The sequence below is a fragment of the Nerophis lumbriciformis genome, linkage group LG01 (genome assembly GCF_033978685.3).
Source record: "Nerophis lumbriciformis linkage group LG01, RoL_Nlum_v2.1, whole genome shotgun sequence".
Classification (NCBI taxonomy): Eukaryota; Metazoa; Chordata; class Actinopteri; order Syngnathiformes; family Syngnathidae; genus Nerophis; species Nerophis lumbriciformis.
Window position 1 is genome coordinate 4,962,501 of NC_084548.2, and position 22,500 is coordinate 4,985,000.

Here is a 22,500-nt window from a genome sequence, read left to right on the forward strand (position 1 = left end):
ATATATACACACACACACACATATGTATACATACATATATATATATATATACATACATATACTGTATATATAAATATATATATATATATACTGTATATGTATATATATATATATATATATGTATATATATATATATATATATATATATATATACACACACAGATATGTATACATATATATATATACATATACTGTATATATATATATATATATATATATATATATGTATACTGTATATGTATATATATATATATATATATATATATATATATATATATATATATATATATATATATATAAATATATATATATATATATATATATATATATATATATATATTTATTTATTTTTTAATGCATATAAATATACACGATAGGTATGTCCGATAATTGCTTTTTGCCGATATTCGATATCCCGATATTGTCCAACTCTTTAATTACCAATACCGATATCAACCGATATATACAGTCGTGGAATTAACACATTATTATGCCTAATTTGGACAACCAGGTATGGTGAAGATAAGGTCCTTTTTTAAAAAGTTTATAAAATAAGATAAATAAATTAAAAAATAATTTTTGAATAAAAAAGAAAGTAAAACAATATAAAAACAGTTACATAGAAACTAGTAATTAATGAAAAGGAGTAAAATTAAGTGTTAAAGGTTAGTACTATTAGTGGACCAGCAGCACGCACAATCATGTGTGCTTACGGACTGTATCCCTTGCAGACTGTATTGATATATATTGATATATAATGTAGGAACCACAATATTAATAACAGAAAGAAACAACCCTTTTGTGTGAATGAGTGTAAATGGGGGAGGGAGGTTTTTTGGGTTGGTGCACTAATTGTAAGTGTATCTTGTGTTTTTTATGTTGATTTAATAAAAAAAACAAAAAACTAAACCCATCCATCCATCCATTTTCTACCACTTATTCTCTTCGGGGTCGCGGGGGGCACTGGAGCCTAAAAAAATCGATACCGATAATTTCCGATATTACATTTTAACGCATTTATCATCTCTAATATACATGTATATGCATATATGTGTGTATATATATATATATATATATATATATATATATATATACATATATATATATATATATATATATATATATGTGTATATATATATATATATGTACATATATATATATATATATACACACACACACATGTATATGCATATATATATATATATATATATATATATATATATATATATATATATATATATATATATATATCCCTTTACAGGGATGGAACGAAGAAGAAAAAAAAGACAGGCGAAATTGTGGGTACAAATCAAATACAAAAAAAAAAAAAAAAAAAAAATGTATATACCCGTATTTTTTGGAGTATAAGTCGCACCTGCCAAAAATGCATAATAAAGAAGGAAAAAAACATATATAAATAGCACTGGAGCCCGGCCAAACTATGAAAAAAACTGCGACTTATAGTCCGAAAAATACAATATATATATATATACATACATACATGTATATGCATGTATGTATGTATATATATATATATATATATATATATATACCGTATTTTTCGGACTATAAGTCGCAGTTTTTTTCATAGTTTGGCCGGGCTCCAGTGCTACTTATATATGTTTTTTTCCTTCTTTATTATGCATTTTCGGCAGGTGCGACTTATACTCCGGTGCGACTTATACTCTGAAAAATACGGTATATGTGTGTGTGTGTATATATATATATATATATATATATATATATATATATATATATATATATTTTTTTTTTTATTTTATTTTTTTTTTTATTATTTTGTATTTGATTTGTCCCCCTATTGTAACCACAATTTCCCCCTCTGTCTTTTGTTTTTTTTCTTCTTTCTATGCCCTCCTGCTCCGAGCCATCAGCACCAAACAGTAAACATATCCAAACATTTAATAAAGTCAACTACAAATAAGGCAACAAGAGAAGTATCCCACATTTCTCATTTGTACAGTAAATCTGCACAGCAGATATTGATCATCTACATCAACTATACAATTTGCCTGAGCAGCTGGACAGGACAGATAAAAAAAAACATGAATTAATTGGTTCACTTTTTTTTTTAACTTGAGACGAATGGTGGCGGGACAAATTCCAATACTTTGGGAACCCCTGCGCTAGGAATTTGATTTATTTTATTTTTTTGTAAAGTTACGAGTAACACTAATTAATTACTTTTAACACACTGATTGTGGAATAGAATAAAACTTTAAGAAATTAAAATAATAAAATATATCAGTCGTGTAAAAATGATCAACTTGGACATACCCGCAAGAAGTTGAAGAGACAAATAGACATCCAGTTGGTGAGAAGCTTCTCAACTACTGATTCAGTTCTGGGGGTGAAAGATAAGTATAACAGCAATAAAAGTTATTACACCTCCCAATTAACAATGATGCCGTCCTTCTGACCTTCTAAGCATGAGTTTGGGGTTCTTCGCCACATATTGCTCCACCAGGTCATTGAGCAGCGTCTTCAGAATGTCCGTGAAGTACTCCAGTTTACCATGCAGGGCGACAGTCAGCAGTGATGCCACATAGGCCCTGTCCCTAGGGGAAAAAGTCTGCTGGGCCTCCAGAGTGTGAATAAACTGCAAGATGAAGAAGGAATGAAGACTTAAAAGAGGGGAGGGAAATAAACGCATAATGGGGACAAGCTGACCTTGGTGAGAAACAGTTTACTGTTGAGCAGATTGGATAGTTGAACCAGGCCTTGCTCCACGGTCTGCCGCCGGCTTTCCGGCACGTCCAGATCCCGTCTCAGGGGCGACTCCTTGTGGCCTGGGAAGAAAATGCGCTCGGCGTAGGCTCTATAGTCCAGAAAGGGAATCCCCGAGCCCACCAAGTCACTGGACATGTCCATCATCTCTGTCATCAGGTCTGATGGAAGAAGAAAATCCAAGTTAAAAATAACAAGAAAATGGTTTCAGTTTTTCAACCAGACAAGATAAGACAACATATGTGACCAATCGTGGTTTAGGAGAACATGTTTAGTCTATATTTATCACAATTGTAATTATTGGCTGTAAACTGGGTAACACATGGCACACTGACAAAGCTTAACCTATTGTTACTATAACAATCTACAAGGTTAATATAGGTTGCTTCTCTTTCTTCCCCTCCATTTTTCTGCATTCTTTTGTATCTCCATACCTGCCAACTTTTGAAATCAGAAAAACCTAGTAGCCAGGGTCCAAGGGCCGCAGGCCCCGGTAGGTCCAGGACAAAGTCCTGGTGGGGGGTTCAGGGCTTCGCCCCCCGACGCAAAATGATTATTAGCATTCAGACCGGTTAAAATGTTGCTAAAACCATCACTTTTCTATCAGTCACAGTGACTTTTCAAAACAAAAATATTACAGCAAAAATCATATGGGTTGATTGACATGTTTATTCTGTAAGCTAACTTCAATAGTTTGAAATTATTTTGACAGTTAATGCCAGTTATCCTGTCAACCTTTCACAAGACTTCAATTTGTTAATTGAAAGTATAAACACTTTTTACAGTAAACAAATGGTAAAACAGTACTAAACAATTCCATTAAAAAAAAAATTGGTGTCATTATTAACTTTCTGTCCAAGCTTGTATAATCTACTGCCTTGTTCAATTGTAAAAAATATTCTGTGCCTAAAATTCACATTTCTATCACAATTATCATACTGTAAACATGGTAAGCTAACTTCATTAAAATTAATAGTCCTGTCAATAGCATGGAATTACAATTCAAATGTAGTTTTTTTTGTAAGCCTTTCAAAAGAATTCAAAATATGAAAAATTAATGAAAATTAATTGAAGCCATCAGACACTTGAAAAGTGGCACATCACATCTCTAATGTAATCATTTGAACTTTTCAACAGAAATAGCACTGCAAAAATATTAAGGACATACTTCTGTATTTTGGTAGTTATGCTGTCAACATTTAACAAGATTTCTTCAACTTGGACTTGAAAGCATAAATAGTATAAACACTTTTAACAGTATAACAGTACTAAACAATTCCAATAGATAACATTGGTGTCATTACCTTTTGGTGGCTAAAATCCAAATTTATTCTATCAGATTGATCATACTGCAAAAATGATATGGTAACTTTATGATAAGTTTACTTGAAGTGGCATAAAACACTGGAAGTGATTGTTCCTATAACCCCTTTGTTTCAAATGTTTGTTCCACTTGTGGCAGTCGGGCACCAGCATACCGTCTTTGACAACTTGAAGTGGCATAAAACACTGAAAGTGATTGTTCCTATAACCCCTTTGTTTTAAATGTTTTATGCCACTTCAAGTTGTCAAAGACGTGCTGTGAAACACAGCCGACAGGATTGCGCACCAAACACGAAGCAAGGCCAAAGCGCATGCATGGTGCAGGAGAACAAAGGACTTCTTTCATTTAAGGTTTGTGATAAACCATCAAACTCATTCGTTAAAAGGACTCTATAGTAATATAAAGTGAGTTTTTCTGGACATTATCATGCAAGAAAAGTTTATTTTTGGGACTGCGATCACCGCGTAATGATTTTTAAAGGTTGCATTACAAACATTTAACTGTCCCATGTGATCAGCCAGTGCGATTGGAAGTCCATGCTCAATTATTGCCTCCGTAAATAAAACTTCGGCATTTATCACATCCAAAGAATCTGTTTGGGCGACGAAAAATGTTGAAAGTTTTCCACTTGTATCGCTAGCAACGGCATTTGACTTGTGTTTTTTTGTCCCAACGTGGTCTTTTACATCGCTAATTCCTCCGTGTCCGATCGAAAAATCTTGTCTGCACAAGGTGCAATTCGTGTAGTTTTCAGCCTTTTTTTTTTTAAATGAATGAAAAACCGTATTTTTTATCACTGCAACCGTAACCCGGAATAGGTTGATGAAAATCGTACTAATTACGGGAAAACCGGAGTAGTTGGCAGGTATGTATCTCTAGTTATCATTACGTATATGTATTGTTGCATTTGAACAACTGTATTGTTGATAATAGAGGTAAATTATTGGTATTGTTCATTATCAATAGTGATATTTCTATTGGTATTTCTATTGCTCCTTTTGTAGTGTAATAATGCTCATTGTCATTTTTGCATTATTACATTATACACCCCCTAACCCTGCCCCCCCATACATCAACCCCTACCCCCCTCCCCTCCGTGCGTCGGTTGAGGTGGGCAGGGTTGAGGGGGGGCGGGGTTTGGTGGTAGCGGGGGTGTATAATGTAGCCTGGAAGAGTTAGGGATGCATGGGATTCTAGGTATTTGTTCTGTTGTGTTTATGTTGTGTTGCGGTCCGGGGGTCTCCGTTGTGGTATTTTAGGCTTCATAATGCGCCACACATTTTCAATGGGAGACAGGTCTGGACTACAGGCAGGCCAGTCTAGTACCTGCACTCTTTTACTATGAAGCCATGCTGTTGTATTAAATAAATAATGATAAATGGGTTGTACTTGTATAGCGCTTTTCTACCTTCAAGGTACTCAAAGCGCTTTGACACTACTTCCACATTTGTAATCGGAGTGTTGCTGGTTACTGGGGTTCAATCCCCACCTTCTACCATCCTAGTCACGTCCGTTGTGTCCTTGGGCAAGACACTTCACCCCTTGCTACTGATGGCTGCTGGTTAGCGCCTTGCATGGCAGCTCCCGCCATCAGTGTGTGAATGTGTGTGTGAATGGGTGAATGTGGTAATACTGTCAAAGCGCTTTGAGTACCTTGACGGTAGAAAAGCGCTATACAAGTTTAACCCATTTGTAACACTTGGCTTGGCATGGTCTTGCTGAAATAAGCAGGGGCGTCCATGAAAAATACGTTGCTTGGATGGCAACATATGTTGCTCCAAAACCTGTATGTACCTTTCAGCATTAATGGTGCCTTCACAGATGTGTAAGTTACCCATGTCTTGGGCACTAATACACCCCCATACCATCACACATGCTGGCTTTACAACTTTGCGCCTAGAACAATCCGGATGGTTCTTTTCCTCTTTGGTCCGGAGGACACGACGTCCACAGTTTCCAAAAACATTTTGAAATGTGGACTCATCAGACCACAGAACACTTTTCCACTTTGTATCAGTCCATCTTAGATGAGCTCAGGCCCAGCGAAGCCGACGGCGTATCTGGGTGTTGTTGATAAACGGTTTTCGCCTTGCATAGGAGAGCTTTAACGTGCACTTACAGATGTAGCGACCAACTGTAGTTACTGACAGTGGGTTTCTGAAGTGTTCCTCAGTCCATGTGGTGATATCCTTTACACACTGATGTCGCTTTTTGATGCAGTACCGCCTGAGGGATCGAAGGTCCGTAATATGCAGTGATTTCTCCAGATTCCCTGAACCTTTTGATGATATTACGGACCGTAGATGGTGAAATCCCTACATTCCTTGCAATAGCTGGTTGAGAAATGTTGTTCTTAAACAGTTTGCTCAGGCATTTGTTGACAAAGTGGTGACCCTCCGCCCCGTCCTTGTTTGTGAATGACTGAGCATTCCTTGGAAGCTGCTTTTATACCCAATCATGGCACCCACCATGGAGGGTGCATGGGAGTTTGCCCAACCAGTCTACATGTGTTTTGTGGACTTGGAGAAGGCATTCGACCGTGTGCCTCGGGAAGTCCTGTGGGGAGTGCTCAGAGAGTATGGGGTATCGGACTGTCTGATTGTGGCAGTCCGCTCCCTGTATGATCAGTGTCAGAGCTTGGTCCGCATTGCCGGCAGTAAGTCGGACACGTTTCCAGTGAGGGTTGGACTCCGCCAAGGCTGCCCTTTGTCACCGATTCTGTTCATAACTTTTATGGACAGAATTTCTAGGCGCAGTCAAGGCGTTGAGGGGATCTGGTTTGGTGGCTGCAGGATTAGGTCTCTGCTTTTTGCCGATGATGTGGTCCTGATGGCTTCATCTGGCCAGGATCTTCAGCTCTCACTGGATTGGTTCGCAGCTGAGTGTGAAGCGACTGGGATGAGAATCAGCACCTCCAAGTCCGAGTCCATGGTTCTCGCCCGGAAAAGGGTGGAGTGCCATCCCCGGGTTGGGGAGGAGATCTTGCCCCAAGTGGAGGAGTTCAAGTACCTCGGAGTCTTGTTCACGAGTGAGGGAAGAGTGGATCGTGAGATTGACAGGCGGATCGGTGCGGCGTCTTCAGTAATGCGGACGCTGTATCGATCCGTTGTGGTGAAGAAGGAGCTGAGCCGGAAGGCAAAGCTCTCAATTTACCGGTCGATCTACGTTCCCATCCTCACCTATGGTCATGAGCTTTGGGTTATGACCGAAAGGACAAGATCACGGGTACAAGCGGCCGAAATGAATTTCTTCCGCCGGGTGGCGGGGCTCTCCCTTAGAGATAGGGTGAGAAGCTCTGTCATCCGGGAGGAGCTCAAAGTAAAGCCGCTGCTCCTCCACATGGAGAGGAGCCAGATGAGGGGGTTCGGGCATCTGGTCAGGATGCAACCCGAACGCCTCCCTAGGGAGGTGTTTAGGGCACGTCCGACCGGTAGGAGGCCGCGGGGAAGACCCAGGACACGTTGGGAAGACTATGTCTCTCGGCTGGCCTGGGAACGCCTCGGGATCCCACAGGAAGAGCTGGACGAAGTGGCTGGGGAGAGGGAAGTCTGGGCTTCCCTGCTTAGGCTGCTGCCCCCGCGACCCGACCTCGGATAAGCGGAAGAAGATGGATGGATGGATGGATGGATGGCACCCACCTGTTCCCAATTAGCCCGTTCACCTGTGGGATGTTCCAAATAAGCGTTTGATGAGCATTCCTCAACTTTCTCAGTCTTTTTTGCCACTCGTGACAGCTTTTTTGAAACATGTTGCAGGCATCAAATTCCAAATGAGCTAATATTTGCAAAAAATAACAAAGTTTACCAGTTCGAACGTTAAGTATCTTGTCTTTGCAGTCTATTCAATTGAATACAAGTTGAAAAGGATTTGCAAATCATGGTATTGTGTTTTTATTTACGATTTATACAACATGCAAACTTCACTGGTTTTGGGTTTTGTAATAAAATCACAAATTGATTCAATGTTATTGAGTACCTTGACGGTAGAAAAGCGCTATACAAGTATAACCCATTTGTAACACTTGGCTTGGCATGGTCTTGCTGAAATAAGCAGGGGCGTCCATGAAAAAGACGTTGCTCTGATGGCAACATATGTTGCTCCAAAACCTGTATGTACCTTTCAGCATTAATGGCGCCTTCACAGATGTGTAAGTTACCCATGTCTTGGGCACTAATACACCCCCATACCATCACACATGCTGGCTTTTCAACTTTGCGCCTAGAACAATCCGGATGGTTCTTTTCCTCTTTGGTCCGGAGGACACGACGTCCACAGTTTCCAAAAACATTTTTGAAATGTGGACTCGTCAGACCACAGAACACTTTTCCACTTTGTATCAGTCCGTCTTAGATGAGCTCGGGCCCAGCGAAGCCGACGGCGTATCTGGGTGTTGTTGATAAACGGTTTTCGGAGAGCTTTAACGTGTACTTACAGATGTAGCGACCAACTGTAGTTACTAACAGTGGGTTTCTGAAGTGTTCCTGAGTCCATGTGGTGATATCCTTTACACACTGATGTCGCTTTTTGATGCAGTACCGCCTGAGGGATCGAAGGTCCGTAATATGCAGTGATTTCTCCAGATTCCCTGAACCTTTTGATGATATTACGGACCGTAGATGGTGAAATCCCTAAATTCCTTGCAATAACTGGTTGAGAAATCTGGGTGTTGTTGATAAACGGTTTTCGCCTTGCATAGGAGAGCTTTAACGTGCACTTACAGATGTAGCGACCAACTGTAGTTACTGACAGTGGGTTTCTGAAGTGTTCCTGAGTCCATGTGGTGATATCCTTTACACACTGATGTCGCTTTTTGATGCAGTACCGCCCGAGGGATCGAAGGTCCGTAATATGCAGTGATTTCTCCAGATTCTCTGAACCTTTTGATGATACTACGGACCGTAGATGGCGAAATCCCTAAATTCCTTCCAATAGCTGGTTGAGAAATGTTGTTCTTAAACAATTTGCTCAGGCATTTGTTGACAAAGTGGTGACCCTCGCCCCCGTCCTTGTTTGTGAATGACCGAGCATTCCTTGGAAGCTGCTTTTATACCCAATCATGGCACCCACCTGTTCCCAATTAGCCCGTTCACCTGTGGGATGTTCCAAATAAGCGTTTGATGAGCATTCCTCAACTTTCTCAGTCTTTTTTGCCACTCGTGCCAGCTTTTTTGAAACATGTTGCAGGCATCAAATTCCAAATGAGCTAATATTTACAAAAAATAACAAAGTTTACCAGTTCGAACGTTAAGTATCTTGTCTTTGCAGTCTATTCAATTGAATATAAGTTGAAAAGGATTTGCAAATCATGGTATTCTGTTTTTATTTACGATTTATACAATATGTCTTAAAACGCTGCAACGAATTCATGCATTTTAGGCCACGATAATCCCATTAAAAAGCCTGTTAGATCCTGGATGGACTGGTCTAATGTTACCATGTAAGAACCGCTACCTGTAAACTCCTTCTTGCAGCGGTCTCGCACGCTGGTCTCCAGATTCTCCAGCTGGATCTGCACCTTCTTATAGTCCCTCATGGCCTGTTTGCTCTTCCTCCTGGCAACAAGTAGAGGAGTGAGACGCAGATGGAAAAAAAGGAGTCTGTGATATTCCCCCTTCATAAGTTTACCTGTAAATGAGGACTATGATGAGCACAATGAGAGCCACTATGGAGGCTCCCACCCCGACTCCCACCTGAGCCTCCATGGGGAATATGGACAGAGCTTGGCTGTCGTACTGAACTCTACCCAGGGAGAAGTTCAAGTTGCCCATTTTCACCTGGGGAAAAAAAGCCGGTAAGAACAGAGAGTCTTAGGAATATCAGCATTCTTGATCCAAATCCCAAATAACATAATAATAACTAAAATATCAAACTCACAGTGAACTCAGGTAGACTGTCCAGAACATCCTTCTTCTGGCTGGCTGCTACCGACGGCTGTTTGGCCGGCGGTTCACAGTACAGATGGTTGTGGGTCAGGGTCTTCACCGAACACACACCTTCCCCAATCCGAGCCTCCACCTCGTGTTTGTAGATGGCCAGGTCCAGGTTTTCTCCCTAGTCGGCACAAATGGACATAGAACATGACATAACAATGTTGAACAATAAAGCTTTACAATGGTAATTGGGATTTGTTATATATTGTATATATATATATTATATTCTGTATATACAAACCCCCGTTTCCATATGAGTTGGGAAATTGTGTTAGATGTAAATATAAACGGAATACAATGATTTGCAAATCCTTTTCAACCCATATTCAATTGAATGCACTACAAAGACAACATATTTGATGTTCAAACTCATAAACTTTATGTTTTTTTTGCAAATAATCATTAACTTAAGAGTTTCATGGCTGCAACACGTGCCAAAGTAGTTGGGAAAGGGCATGTTCACCACTGTGTTACATGGCCTTTCCTTTTAACAACACTCAGTAAACGTTTGGGAACTGAGGAGACACATTTTTTAAGCTTCTCAGGGGGAATTCTTTCCCATTCTTGCTTGATGTACAGCTTAAGTTGTTCAACAGTCCGGGGGTCTCCGTTGTGCTATTTTAGGCTTCATAATGCGCCACACATTTTCAATGGGAGACAGGTCTGGACTACAGGCAGGCCAGTCTAGTACCCGCACTCTTTTACTATGAAGCCACGTTGATGTAAAACGTGGCTTGGCATTGTCTTGCTGAAATAAGCAGGGGCGTCCATGGTAACGTTGCTTGGATGGCAACATATGTTGCTCCAAAACCTGTATGTACCTTTCAGCATTAATGGCGCCTTCACAGATGTGTAAGTTACCCATGTCTTGGGCACTAATACACCCCCATACCATCACACATGCTGGCTTTTACACTTTGCGCCTATAAAAATCCGGATGGTTCTTTTCCTCTTTGGTCCGGAGGACACGGCGTCCACAGTTTCCAAAAACAATTTGAAATGTGGACTCGTCAGACCACAGAACACTTTTCCACTTTGTATCAGTCCATCTTAGATGAGCTCAGGCCCAGCGAAGCCGACGGCGTTTCTGGGTGTTGTTGATAAACGGTTTTGGCCTTGCATAGGAGAGTTTTAACTTGCACTTACAGATGTAGCGACCGACTGTAGTTACTGACAGTGGGTTTCTGAAGTGTTCCATGTGGTGATTTCCTTTACACACTGATGTCGCTTGTTGATGCAGTACAGCCTGAGGGATCGAAGGTCACGGGCTTAGCTGCTTCCGTGCAGTGATTTCTCCAGATTCTCTGAACCCTTTGATGATATTACGGACCGTAGATGGTGAAATCCCTAAATTCCTTGCAATAGCTGGTTGAGAAAGGTTTTTCTCAACAATTTGCTCACGCATTTGTTGACAAAGTGGTGACCCTCGCCCCATCCTTGTTTGTGAATGACTGAGCATTTCATGGAATCTACTTTTATACCCAATCATGGCACCCACCTGTTCCCAATTTGCCTGTTCACCTGTGGGATGTTCCAAATAAGTGTTTGATGAGCATTCCTCAACTTTATCAGTATTTATTGCCACCTTTCCCAACTTCTTTGTCACGTGTTGCTGGCATCAAGTTCTAAAGTTAATGATTATTTGCAAAAAAAAAAAAAATGTTTATCAGTTTGAACATCAAATATGTTGTCTTTGTAGCATATTCAATTGAATATGGGTTGAAAAGGATTTGCAAATCATTGTATTCCGTTTATATTTACATCTAACACAATTTCCCAACTCATATGGAAACGGGGTTTGTATAATATGTAAATATTACATATATTTTATATTGCTACAATGGTAAATTTTTAGTCTACTTTATACCTGTTTTCTCTTTTTGTGCTCTTCTGTGCATTATCCTCTCCATCCTTATCCTTTTCATCCTCTGTAACTGAGCTACTGTGTGGAACAAGTTCCCTTGTGGATAGATAAAGTTTGTCTAAGTCTAAGTTTTATACAGTGGAACCTCTAAAATAGACTAAATACAAAATATATGTATGAAAGTTGTTGAATTGTTTCCTCCATAAATCAATCAAACTTTATTTATGTCGCAATTTTAATGCGCAGGCAAGTTGCAAAACAAAAGGCCTCATACCAAAAAACTAAAAAAAATAGAAGAAAACACACTACTGACAATAACAATTGAGGGGGAATAGCTAAACATTTAATTCATCTAAAAAATAATAATAAATATATTTTTGAATAAATCTAAAAATAAAATATAAATAATACATGAATTAATAAATAAAAACATAAAATAGTGAGAATAAATAATAAAAAAAAAACAATAAAAATTAAGAACCCAAGAATAGTGTAAAATGAACAGCAAAATGCCTAATTAAAAAAGGTGTGCTTTAATTTTTTTTTTTTTTAAATACAATGAGGCTCACAAGTGGGGGCCACAGTGGCTAAATGGCACCTCACTCTGGGTCTTTATTCTGGACGAAAAACATTGCCTTTATGATGGTAATAGTGCCATCCATCTTCTTCCGCTTATCCGAGGTCGGGTCGCGGGGGCAGCAGCCTAAGCAGGGAAGCCCAGACTTCCCTCTCCCCAGCCACTTCGTCCAGCTCTTCCTGTGGGACCCCGAGGCGTTCCCAGGCCAGCCGGGAGACATAGTCTTCCCAACGTGTCCTGGGTCTTCCCCGTGGCCTCCTACCGGCTGGACGTGCCCTAAACACCTCCCTAGGGAGGTGTTCGGGTGGCATCCTGACCAGATGCCCGAACCACCTCATCTGGCTCCTCTCCATGTGGAGGAGCAGCATCGCGTGGACATCGGGGGCGGTACCTCTAGATTGGCAGACCGGGGTGGTGGTTCCTCTCTTTAAGAAGGGGAACCGGAGGGTGTGTTCTAACTATCGTGGGATCACACTCCTCAGCCTTCCCGGTAAGGTCTATTCAGGTGTACTGGAGAGGAGGCTACGCTGGATAGTCGAACCTCGGATTCAGGAGGAACAGTGTGGTTTTCGTCCTGGTCGTGGAACTGTGGACCAGCTCTATACTCTCGGCAGGGTCCTTGAGGGTGCATGGGAGTTTGCCCAACCAGTCTACATGTGCTTTGTGGACTTGGAGAAGGCATTCGACCGTGTCCCTCGGGAAGTCCTGTGGGGAGTGCTCAGAGAGTATGGGGTATCGGACTGTCTGATTGTGGCGGTCCGCTCCCTGTATGATCAGTGCCAGAGCTTGGTCCGCATTGCCGGTAGTAAGTCGGACACGTTTCCAGTGAGGGTTGGACTCCGCCAAGGCTGCCCTTTGTCACCGATTCTGTTCATAACTTTTATGGACAGAATTTCTAGGCGCAGTCAAGGCGTTGAGGGGATCCGGTTTGGTGGCTGCAGGATTAGGTCTCTGCTTTTTGCAGATGATGTGGTCCTGATGGCTTCATCTGGCCAGGATCTTCAGCTCTCACTGGATCGGTTCGCAGCTGAGTGTGAAGCGACTGGGATGAGAATCAGCACCTCCAAGTCCGAGTCCATGGTCCTCGCCCGGAAAAGGGTGGAGTGCCATCTCCGGGTTGGGGAGGAGATCTTGCCCCAAGTGGAGGAGTTCAAGTACCTCGGAGTCTTGTTCACGAGTGAGGGAAGAGTGGATCGTGAGATCGACAGGCGGATCGGTGCGGCGTCTTCAGTAATGCGGACGCTGTATCGATCTGTTGTGGTGAAGAAGGAGCTGAGCTGGAAGGCAAAGCTCTCAATTTACCGGTCGATCTACGTTCCCATCCTCACCTATGGTCATGAGCTTTGGGTTATGACTGAAAGGACAAGATCACGGGTACAAGCGGCCGAAATGAGTTTCCTCCGCCGGGTGGCGGGGCTCTCCCTTAGAGATAGGGTGAGAAGCTCTGCCATCCGGGGGGAGCTCAAAGTAAAGCCGCTGCTCCTCCACATGGAGAGGAGCCAGATGAGGTGGTTCGGGCATCTGGTCAGGATGCCACCTGAACGCCTCCCTAGGGAGATGTTTAGGGCACGTCCGACCGGTAGGAGGCCGCGGGGAAGACCCAGGACACGTTGGGAAGACTATGTCTCCCGGCTGGCCTGGGAACGCCTCGGGGTCCCACAGGAAGAGCTGGACGAAGTGGCTGGGGAGAGGGAAGTCTGGGCTTCCCTGCTTAGGCTGCTGCCCCCGCGACCCGACCTCGGATAAGCGGAAGAAGATGGATGGATGGAAGCCTAACAAGGTAACCAAAATATGAAAAACAAATTGGATGATAGATAATTGTTTTAAGTGTATTTTACAGCTGATTTAAGACATGAGTCAAAACCCACCCGTTAACATAAGAGATGGTAACAGAAAACTAACACAAGAGGAAGGTTAACAAGTATATTATACACAGTTTGAATAGTAACACTGTGTTTGAATATTGGAAAATAAAACACTATCCAAGTGTTTTAGATCAGGGGTGTCAAACTAATTTTTGGACTATTAAAATCATGGCATTAAAACTAAAAAATAAAGATTGTTTTCTTTGTCTTACTTTGGCCAAAATAGTAAACAAAATTATTATTTTTTAAATATTACAAATAAATTACAAATTACAAAAGAAATTCAGCGCCTCTCCCGAAAACCTCCCGGGACAAATATTCTCCCGAAAATCTCCCGTTTTTCAGCAGGAGCTGGAGGCCACGCCCCCTCCAGCTCCATGCGGACCTGAGTGAGGACAGCCTTTTTTCATGACGGGAGGACAACAGGGTGACAAGAACTAAATCATCCAGACTAGAGATAAATTGTATTATTATGTTTATCTTACCTAAAAATAAATATATTTATTAATTAAAAAAAAAAAAAAAAAAAAAATACATTTTTACTATATTTTGCTAAAAACATCAACATTAATTGTATTTTAATTTGTATTTTTTCGTGACTCCTTATTACATCCAGCCATAGAATTATACATTAAAATAAACATATTTGAAATCATTGATTTTAAATTATCATAATAATTCATTTAAAATGACCATATTTAATTATTAAAATAATTGCTTGTTTATCAACAACTTTAGCATTTTATTCATTACATTTTGAAACTCTCAGAAGCCAAGTTATGTTATATTCCTTAATATTTATTTATGCAAGTTTGAAGTATCAATTATCTAAACACAGTTTGTTTGCATATTTTCAGGATATATATATATATATATATATATATACGGTATATATATATATATATATATATATATATATATATATGTGTGTGAAATACTTGACTTGGTGAATTCTAGCTGTCAATATACTCCTCCCCTCTTAACCACGCCCCCACCCCCGACCACGCCCCCACCTCCCGAAATCGGAGGTCTCAAGGTTGGCAAGTATGGTTTAGATCCATGAAGGAAAGAAGAAAGTGAATGAATGTTTACAACTGAATACATTTACATTTGCATAAAAATGTGTTTTCTTTTGTATTATTTTTTTTAATAAATTAAGTAACGTTTATGACAACCTTTTTCCAAAACACAATATAGAATGTGAGATTTAACAAGATAATGCATACATTTATCATTTGTTTTCAAAACGCTTACAAAAAAGTGGGAACCCATTTTTATGACTTGATGGGGTCCCCGCTGCGTGCAAAACAGCAGCAGGTGACTGTGGCCTGCGGGCCGCTTCTAATACTAATCAAATATCATCCCGGGGGCCATAGATCATTCGTTCCCGGGCCAGATCTGACCCGCGGGCCTTGACTTTGACACGTAGGCACTAGACGGAGCCAGCATACCGAACTGCAGTTTGAGAATTACTGCTTTACTGTTAGAATAATTACGTATTTATTATCACACAACTCTAATGCTTAAGGGCCGTTGCTATAGTTATTATCAATTGTGCTGAAGTTGTACTTTCTCTATCTGTGCAAAGCAAGTCGTCTCGTATCAGTGTTTTCAGACCCTGAATCGGCCTGCTGACTGCCAAGGGAACATCGAGTGCCGTGACGCAGACATAGCAGAGACAGGGCGATATCACGAGTGTCAGCACATTTGCATTTCATTAAAAGTCATATATTGTGTCTTCCTTGCCCCCTTCCTTCAGCGGCAGCTGCAGTGATGTAACCCGGGACCTCCCAAATAGATAGAGGAAGCACGTGGGCTGGACTTTAGAGCGTAGTTTGGATCTTTAACTAGAGTACAGCCCAAAAGTCTCTCCTTATTGCGTCAAATTGAACTCTGTCTCTGCATGATTCCTTGCTTCTTGACTGTTTAATAAATGGCATCAGTGTTTGAACCTGACATCTTCAAAAAGACAATGTTACCTTTTTATACTTGGTAGTGAGGCATTTTTACTCCAGACCGTGGTTAACTTCTTTTTACACTTGTAAGGCAGTGAACCTGGTTGGAAAATGAACGTGTAAGGCGCATCTGCAACATGATATTCCACCATAATCCTAAACTTGTAAGACAGTTGATAATGTCACTTAAAACATTGCCTACAGCAGGGGTGTCCAAAGTGCGGCCCGGGGGCCATTTGCGGCCCGCAGGTCATTTTTAACGGCCCCACGGCACATTCTAAAAATACGATAAAATAATGAATTAAAAAAACATAAAAAGTGGTATAAAAGAGCAAACAGGTGAAATATAACAAGAACACATTGCAATGTTTACTCTACAAAATAATAATGAATAAAAATCAATGTCATTATGAATTATTGACCTATTCAAGGCTCCAATTACGTCACATTAAAAATTCCACTTTGAGATATTCTTTGGGTTTTTTTTAAAAGAAGGGCCTAAAAGGAACCAACAAAAAACATAAACAACAATAAAACGTATAATTGACGGATAGATCTGAAGCTGATCTCAAGATGATTGTGTTAAAAGTAAACAGTAAAAATAATTTATTTTGTAACACTTTTAATGAGTTATAACCCTTTTGGATCCCCCAATACATTTAGTGGGATTTTTGTGTGTGTGTCATTGCTCAAAAAATAATAATGAATTAAAATCAATGTTGTTAGGAGTTATTGACCTTTTTAGGACTCCAATTATTTTATAATCTCAAAATATTCCACTTTAAAATGTCATTGGGGGAAAATATTGCATATTTGGTGTTTTTTTCCCATAAAAAAACAGGGTTGTCTCTGACAAAAAGTGCATACAACTTAAATGTTTAAAAACGTTATATTGACAGATAGACCTAATGTTGATCGAGAGATTTAAACTTTGAATAATAATAATAATAATAATAATAATAATAATAATAATAAATAATGACACATTTTTTATATTTTTTGGACCAAGTTCAAAATATTGCATATTTGGTGTTTTTTCCATAAAAAAACAGGGTTGTCTCAGACAAAAAGGGCATACAACTTAAATGTTTAAAAACGTTATATTGACAGATAGACCTAATGTTGATCTAGAGATTTAAACTTTGAATAATAATAATAATAATAATAATAATAATAATAATAATAATAATAATAAATAATGACACATTTTTTATATTTTTTGGACCAAGTTCAAAATATTGCATATTTGGTGTTTTTTTCCATAAAAAAACTGGGTTGTCTGACAAAAAGGGCATACAACTTAAATGTTTAAAAACGTTATATTGACAGATAGACCTAATGTTGATCTAGAGATTTAAACTTTGAATAATAATAATAATAATAATAATAATAAATAATGACACATTTTTTATATTTTTTGGACCAAGTTCAAAATATTGCATATTTGGTGTTTTTTCCATAAAAAAACAGGGTTGTATCCTACACTTCTCTTTTGTAAAGTAAATCTGAACAGCCGACATGGGCATCTACATCAACTATATGATTTGCCTGAGAAGCTGGACAGGACATTAATAAATAAAAAAATAAATAAATAAATAAATAAATAAATAAATAAATAAATAAATGCTTAAAAATGTCATATTGACAGATAGACTTAATGTTGATCTAGAGATTTAAACTTTGAATAATAATAATAATAATAATAATAATAATAATAATAATAATAATAATAATAATAATAATAATAAATGACACATTTTTTTATATTTTTTGGACCAAGTTCAAAATATTGCATATTTGGTGTTTTTTCCATAAAAAAACAGGGTTGTCTCTGACAAAAAGGGCATACAACTTAAATGTTTAAAAACGTTATATTGACAGATAGACCTAATGTTGATCTAGAGATTTAAACTTTGAATAATAATAATAATAATAATAATAAATAATGACACATTTTTTATATTTTTTGGACCAAGTTCAAAATATTGCATATTTGGTGTTTTTTCCATAAAAAAACAGGGTTGTCTCTGACAAAAAGGGCATACAACTTAAATGTTTAAAAACGTTACATTGACAGAAAGACCTAATGTTGATCTAGAGATTTAAACTTTGAATAATAATAATAATAATAATAATAAATAATGACAAATTTTTTATATTTTTTGGACCAAGTTCACCGGGATCAAGCCTGAATGGAGGCCTAAATTGTATATATTTTTTATACATATATTGTCTTGTTTTTTTAAAAATAAAAAATATCAAAATGGCCCCGGCTTGCTTTGATTTTTCAGTGTGCGGCCCTCGGTGAAAAAAGTTTAGACACCCCTGGCCTTCAGGGTAATTAATAAAGGCTTAATAATAATGAGGGTTTATTTCTATTTTCATCATTACCTATGAAACACAGATTGTGTTTGACGTGAGAGGTCCCACTGTACAAAATATATAAGTGACCACAGAATGCCATCACAGGTAATAAAGGTCACCTCCACAGAGATGATGCTGCCAGGTTTGTGGTGGTAGGGTTTGTCGGGGTCGTCGCGGTTGAGCACGTAGAGCTTGGGGTTGGCTTCGTAGTTGAAAGCTTCACTGCCCACCGCGTTGAAGTCAAACTGGAGACTGTCCAGCAGGAAATGAACTTTGACCCTGGCTCTCCTGGCATCGGGACCCACAGCCGGCGTGGGACACAAGATTAGGGAGGAGCTGTTCACTGTGCAGCGAGACTCATACTGCATTAAAGATGGAAGGAATGTTGATTTGTTACATGAGGAGAATGAAGATGTGTCTCCTTTAGAGATGTCCGATAATGGCTTTTTTGCCCATATCCGATGTTGTCCAACTTAGAGATGTCCGATAATATCGGCATGCCGATATTATCGACCGATAAATGCTTTAAAATGTAATATCGGAAATTATCGGTATCGATTTTTTAATTATTGGTATCGGTATCGTTTTTTTTGTATTAAATCAACATAAAAAACACAAGATACACTTACAATTAGTACACCAACCCCAAAAACCTTCCTCCCCCATTTACACTCATTCACACAAAAGGGTTGTTTCTTTCCGTTATTAATATTCTGGTTCCTACATTATATATCAATATATATCAATACAGTCTGCAAGGGATACAGTCCGTATTATTTTATTATATTTTTTATAAAGGACCTTATCTTCACATACCTGGTTGTCCAAATTAGGCATAATAATGTGTTAATTCCACGACTGTATACATCGGTATCGGTTGATATCAGTATCAGTTGATATCGGTATCGGTAATTAAAGAGTTGGACAATATCGGAATATCGGATATCGGCAAAAACCCATTATCGGACTTCCCTAATCAATATATATCAATACAGTCTGCAAGCACACATGATTGTGCGTAACAGTTAATTTGACTAATTGTCATTAATTACTAGTTTCTATGTAACTGTTTTTATATCGTTTTACTTTCTTTTTTATTCAAGATTTTTTATTACATTTATTTATCTTATTTTATTATTTTTTAAAAGTACCTTATCTTCACCATACCTGGTTGTCCAACTTAGGCATAATAATGTGTTAATTCCACGACTGTATATATCGGTATCGGTAATTAAGGGTTTGGTCAATATCGGAATATCGGAGCCATTATCGGACTTCCCTAGTCCAACTCTTAATTACCGATTCCGATATCAACCGATACCGATATATACAGTCGTGGAATTAACACATTATTATGCCTAATTTTGTTGTGATTCCCCGCTGGATGCATTAAACAATGTAACAAGGTTTTCCGAAATAAATCAACTCACAAAGTGCATTATAGAATTTGGGACATGCTCTCCCTGAGAAAGCATGAGAAGGTTGAGGTGGGCGGAGTAGCGGGGGATGCATATTGTAGCGTCCCGGAAGAGTTAGCGCTGCAAGGGCTTCTGGGTATTTGTTCTGTTGTGTTACGGTGCGGATGTTCTCCCGAAATGTGTTTGTCATTCTTGTTTGGTGTGGGTTCACAGTGTGGCGCATATTTGTAACAGTGTTAAAGTTGTTTATACGGCCACCCTCAGTGTGATGACCAAGTATGTGTGGCATTCACTTGTGTGTGTGTAAAGCCGTAGATATTATGTGACTGGGCCGGCATGCAAAGGCAGTGCCTTTAAGGTTTATTGGCGCTCTGTACTTCTCCCTACGTCCGTGTACACAGTAAGTCATACATTTCACTTTTTGAAACCGATACTGATAATTTCCGATATTACATTTTAAAGCATTTATCAGCCGATATTATCGGACATCCCTAAGTCTCCTCACTGAAACCAACCTGCTTGACATGACAGAGTGCACCGTGGGAGCAGTCCACCTCTGGGACCATCCTGCGTTCTCGCTTTAGTGGCTTCTGTTGATCTTGCGCTTCATTCACCCGACGGACGCTCCGCCTCCGCCTGGGAGGAAGGGAATCAGGCGGGCTGAGTGTGACCCGCATTTTTGGTTCTTGGACCACATCCAGGTTTTGACCAGACACTCGGATGATTCTGCCTCCACTGCAGATGGAAAGATAAGGAATGATAGATGTGATGTTATGTTATCAACTACGGTGATGTTTTGCTCAATGGTTCCCAGGCACAGCCTTCTGACATATGCATCAAGGTCTGTATTATGTAACATTTAAAAAAACAATGCTTGACATTACTACATTAATACTACAAAAAGTATTTCATATTTGTGGAAATTGTAAGGAAACCAAAATAAAACTTGCATTATGATACTAGAAATAATGTTTAAAAAAAAGAAAACTTACGGAGCCCCTAAAGGGACATGGATGTTTTGCGAGATTTCGCAAAAGGCTTTTTTCCTATGTCAGTGAACCGGAAGTAAAACGGACACAACGATTGTGAACCGGAAGTGAAACAGACCAAGCCATGGAGGAGCCTACCCATCATCCGTGGGAGAAGATTAATGATTTCTATTTTAGTATTGGCCTAACATATAAAGACATCAAATCGTATTATGATCCCACAACAGAGCACAGATGATGGGTAGGCTCCCGCATGCTCCCGCTCTTCCGTCACTTTGTCTGTTTCACTTCCGGTTCACCATCGCTGTATCTTTTTCTGTATCAAATTCCGGAGGGCCCGCCTCAGGAAAAGCCTGATCCCTGCAGCTATAGCCGCCCTTAACAGCAGGCCCGGCCGACCTGTCTGACAAGCCTGTAAATGTGTGTTGGTCATGTATGATGTCTTTTTGTTATTTTTTTTTTTTGTGTGATGTGTAATGTCTAGTGTTTAAATGTACGGCAGTGACAATGAATTTCCCCAAGGGGACCAATAAATCTAATCTAATCTAATCTAATCTTGTTACTTCCGGTTCACTGACATAGGAAAAAAAACTTTTGCGAGATCTCGAAAAACATTCATGTTCCTTTAGGGGCTCCGTGAAAAACAACATAACAATATGAAAGAAAAACAAATACATATATACATATATATAAATATATATATATATATATATATATATATTATTGTTCATAAAATAATGTTGCTCTGTAACCTAGAAATATATAATTATTCATAGTAAATAATTTGTTTTAACTAGGTATATGCAAAATTTCAAACCTTACAGAATTTAGCAGCAACAAAACTGGAACAACAAATTGTATTAAAAATATAATCCAATAATACTAGAAATTATGTAACAACAAAAAAGAAAGTCCGGTTTTTGGCAGATTTTTTTGGGTGTAAAACTAACATAAATATATGAAAAACAAATACATTACTGTTAATAAAATTATTTTGCACTGTAACCCATACATACAAATATACACAAATAAAATATACATATATATATATGTATATATATATATATATATATATATATATATATATATTATTGTTCATAAAATAATTTCGCTCTGTAACCTAGAAATATATAATTATTCATAGTAAATAATTTGTTTTAACTAGGTATTTGCAAAATTTCAAACCTTACAGAATTTAGCAGCAACAAAACTGGAACCAAAAAATTATATTAAAAATATAATCCAATAATACTAGAAATTATGTAACAACAAAAAAGAAAGTCCGGTTTTTGGCAGATTTTTTTGGGTGTAAAACTAACATAAATATATGAAAAACAAATACATTACTGTTAATAAAATTATTTTGCACTGTAACCCATACATACAAATATACACAAATAAAATATACATATATATATATGTATATATATATATATATATATATATATATATATATATTATTGTTCATA

At 38.6% G+C, this 22,500-nt stretch overlaps 1 protein-coding gene across 4 annotated transcripts in view; it reads right to left on the reverse strand.

Annotated features, from left to right (window-relative positions):
• plxnb1a (plexin b1a) overlaps window positions 1–22,500 on the reverse strand; it is a 303,093-nt gene that overhangs the window by 26,179 nt on the left and 254,414 nt on the right. For all 4 annotated transcript variants that reach the window (XM_061973897.2, XM_061973889.2, XM_061973873.2 and 1 more), the window contains 8 exons: window positions 20,558–20,777; window positions 18,744–18,986; window positions 9,944–10,120; window positions 9,695–9,843; window positions 9,521–9,621; window positions 2,689–2,906; window positions 2,439–2,617; window positions 2,296–2,362 (listed from right to left, as the gene is read on the reverse strand). In XM_061973897.2, coding sequence (XP_061829881.2) covers window positions 2,296–2,362; window positions 2,439–2,617; window positions 2,689–2,906; window positions 9,521–9,621; window positions 9,695–9,843; window positions 9,944–10,120; window positions 18,744–18,986; window positions 20,558–20,777 — 1,354 coding nt within the window. The remainder of the gene's footprint in view (window positions 1–2,295; window positions 2,363–2,438; window positions 2,618–2,688; window positions 2,907–9,520; window positions 9,622–9,694; window positions 9,844–9,943; window positions 10,121–18,743; window positions 18,987–20,557; window positions 20,778–22,500) is intronic.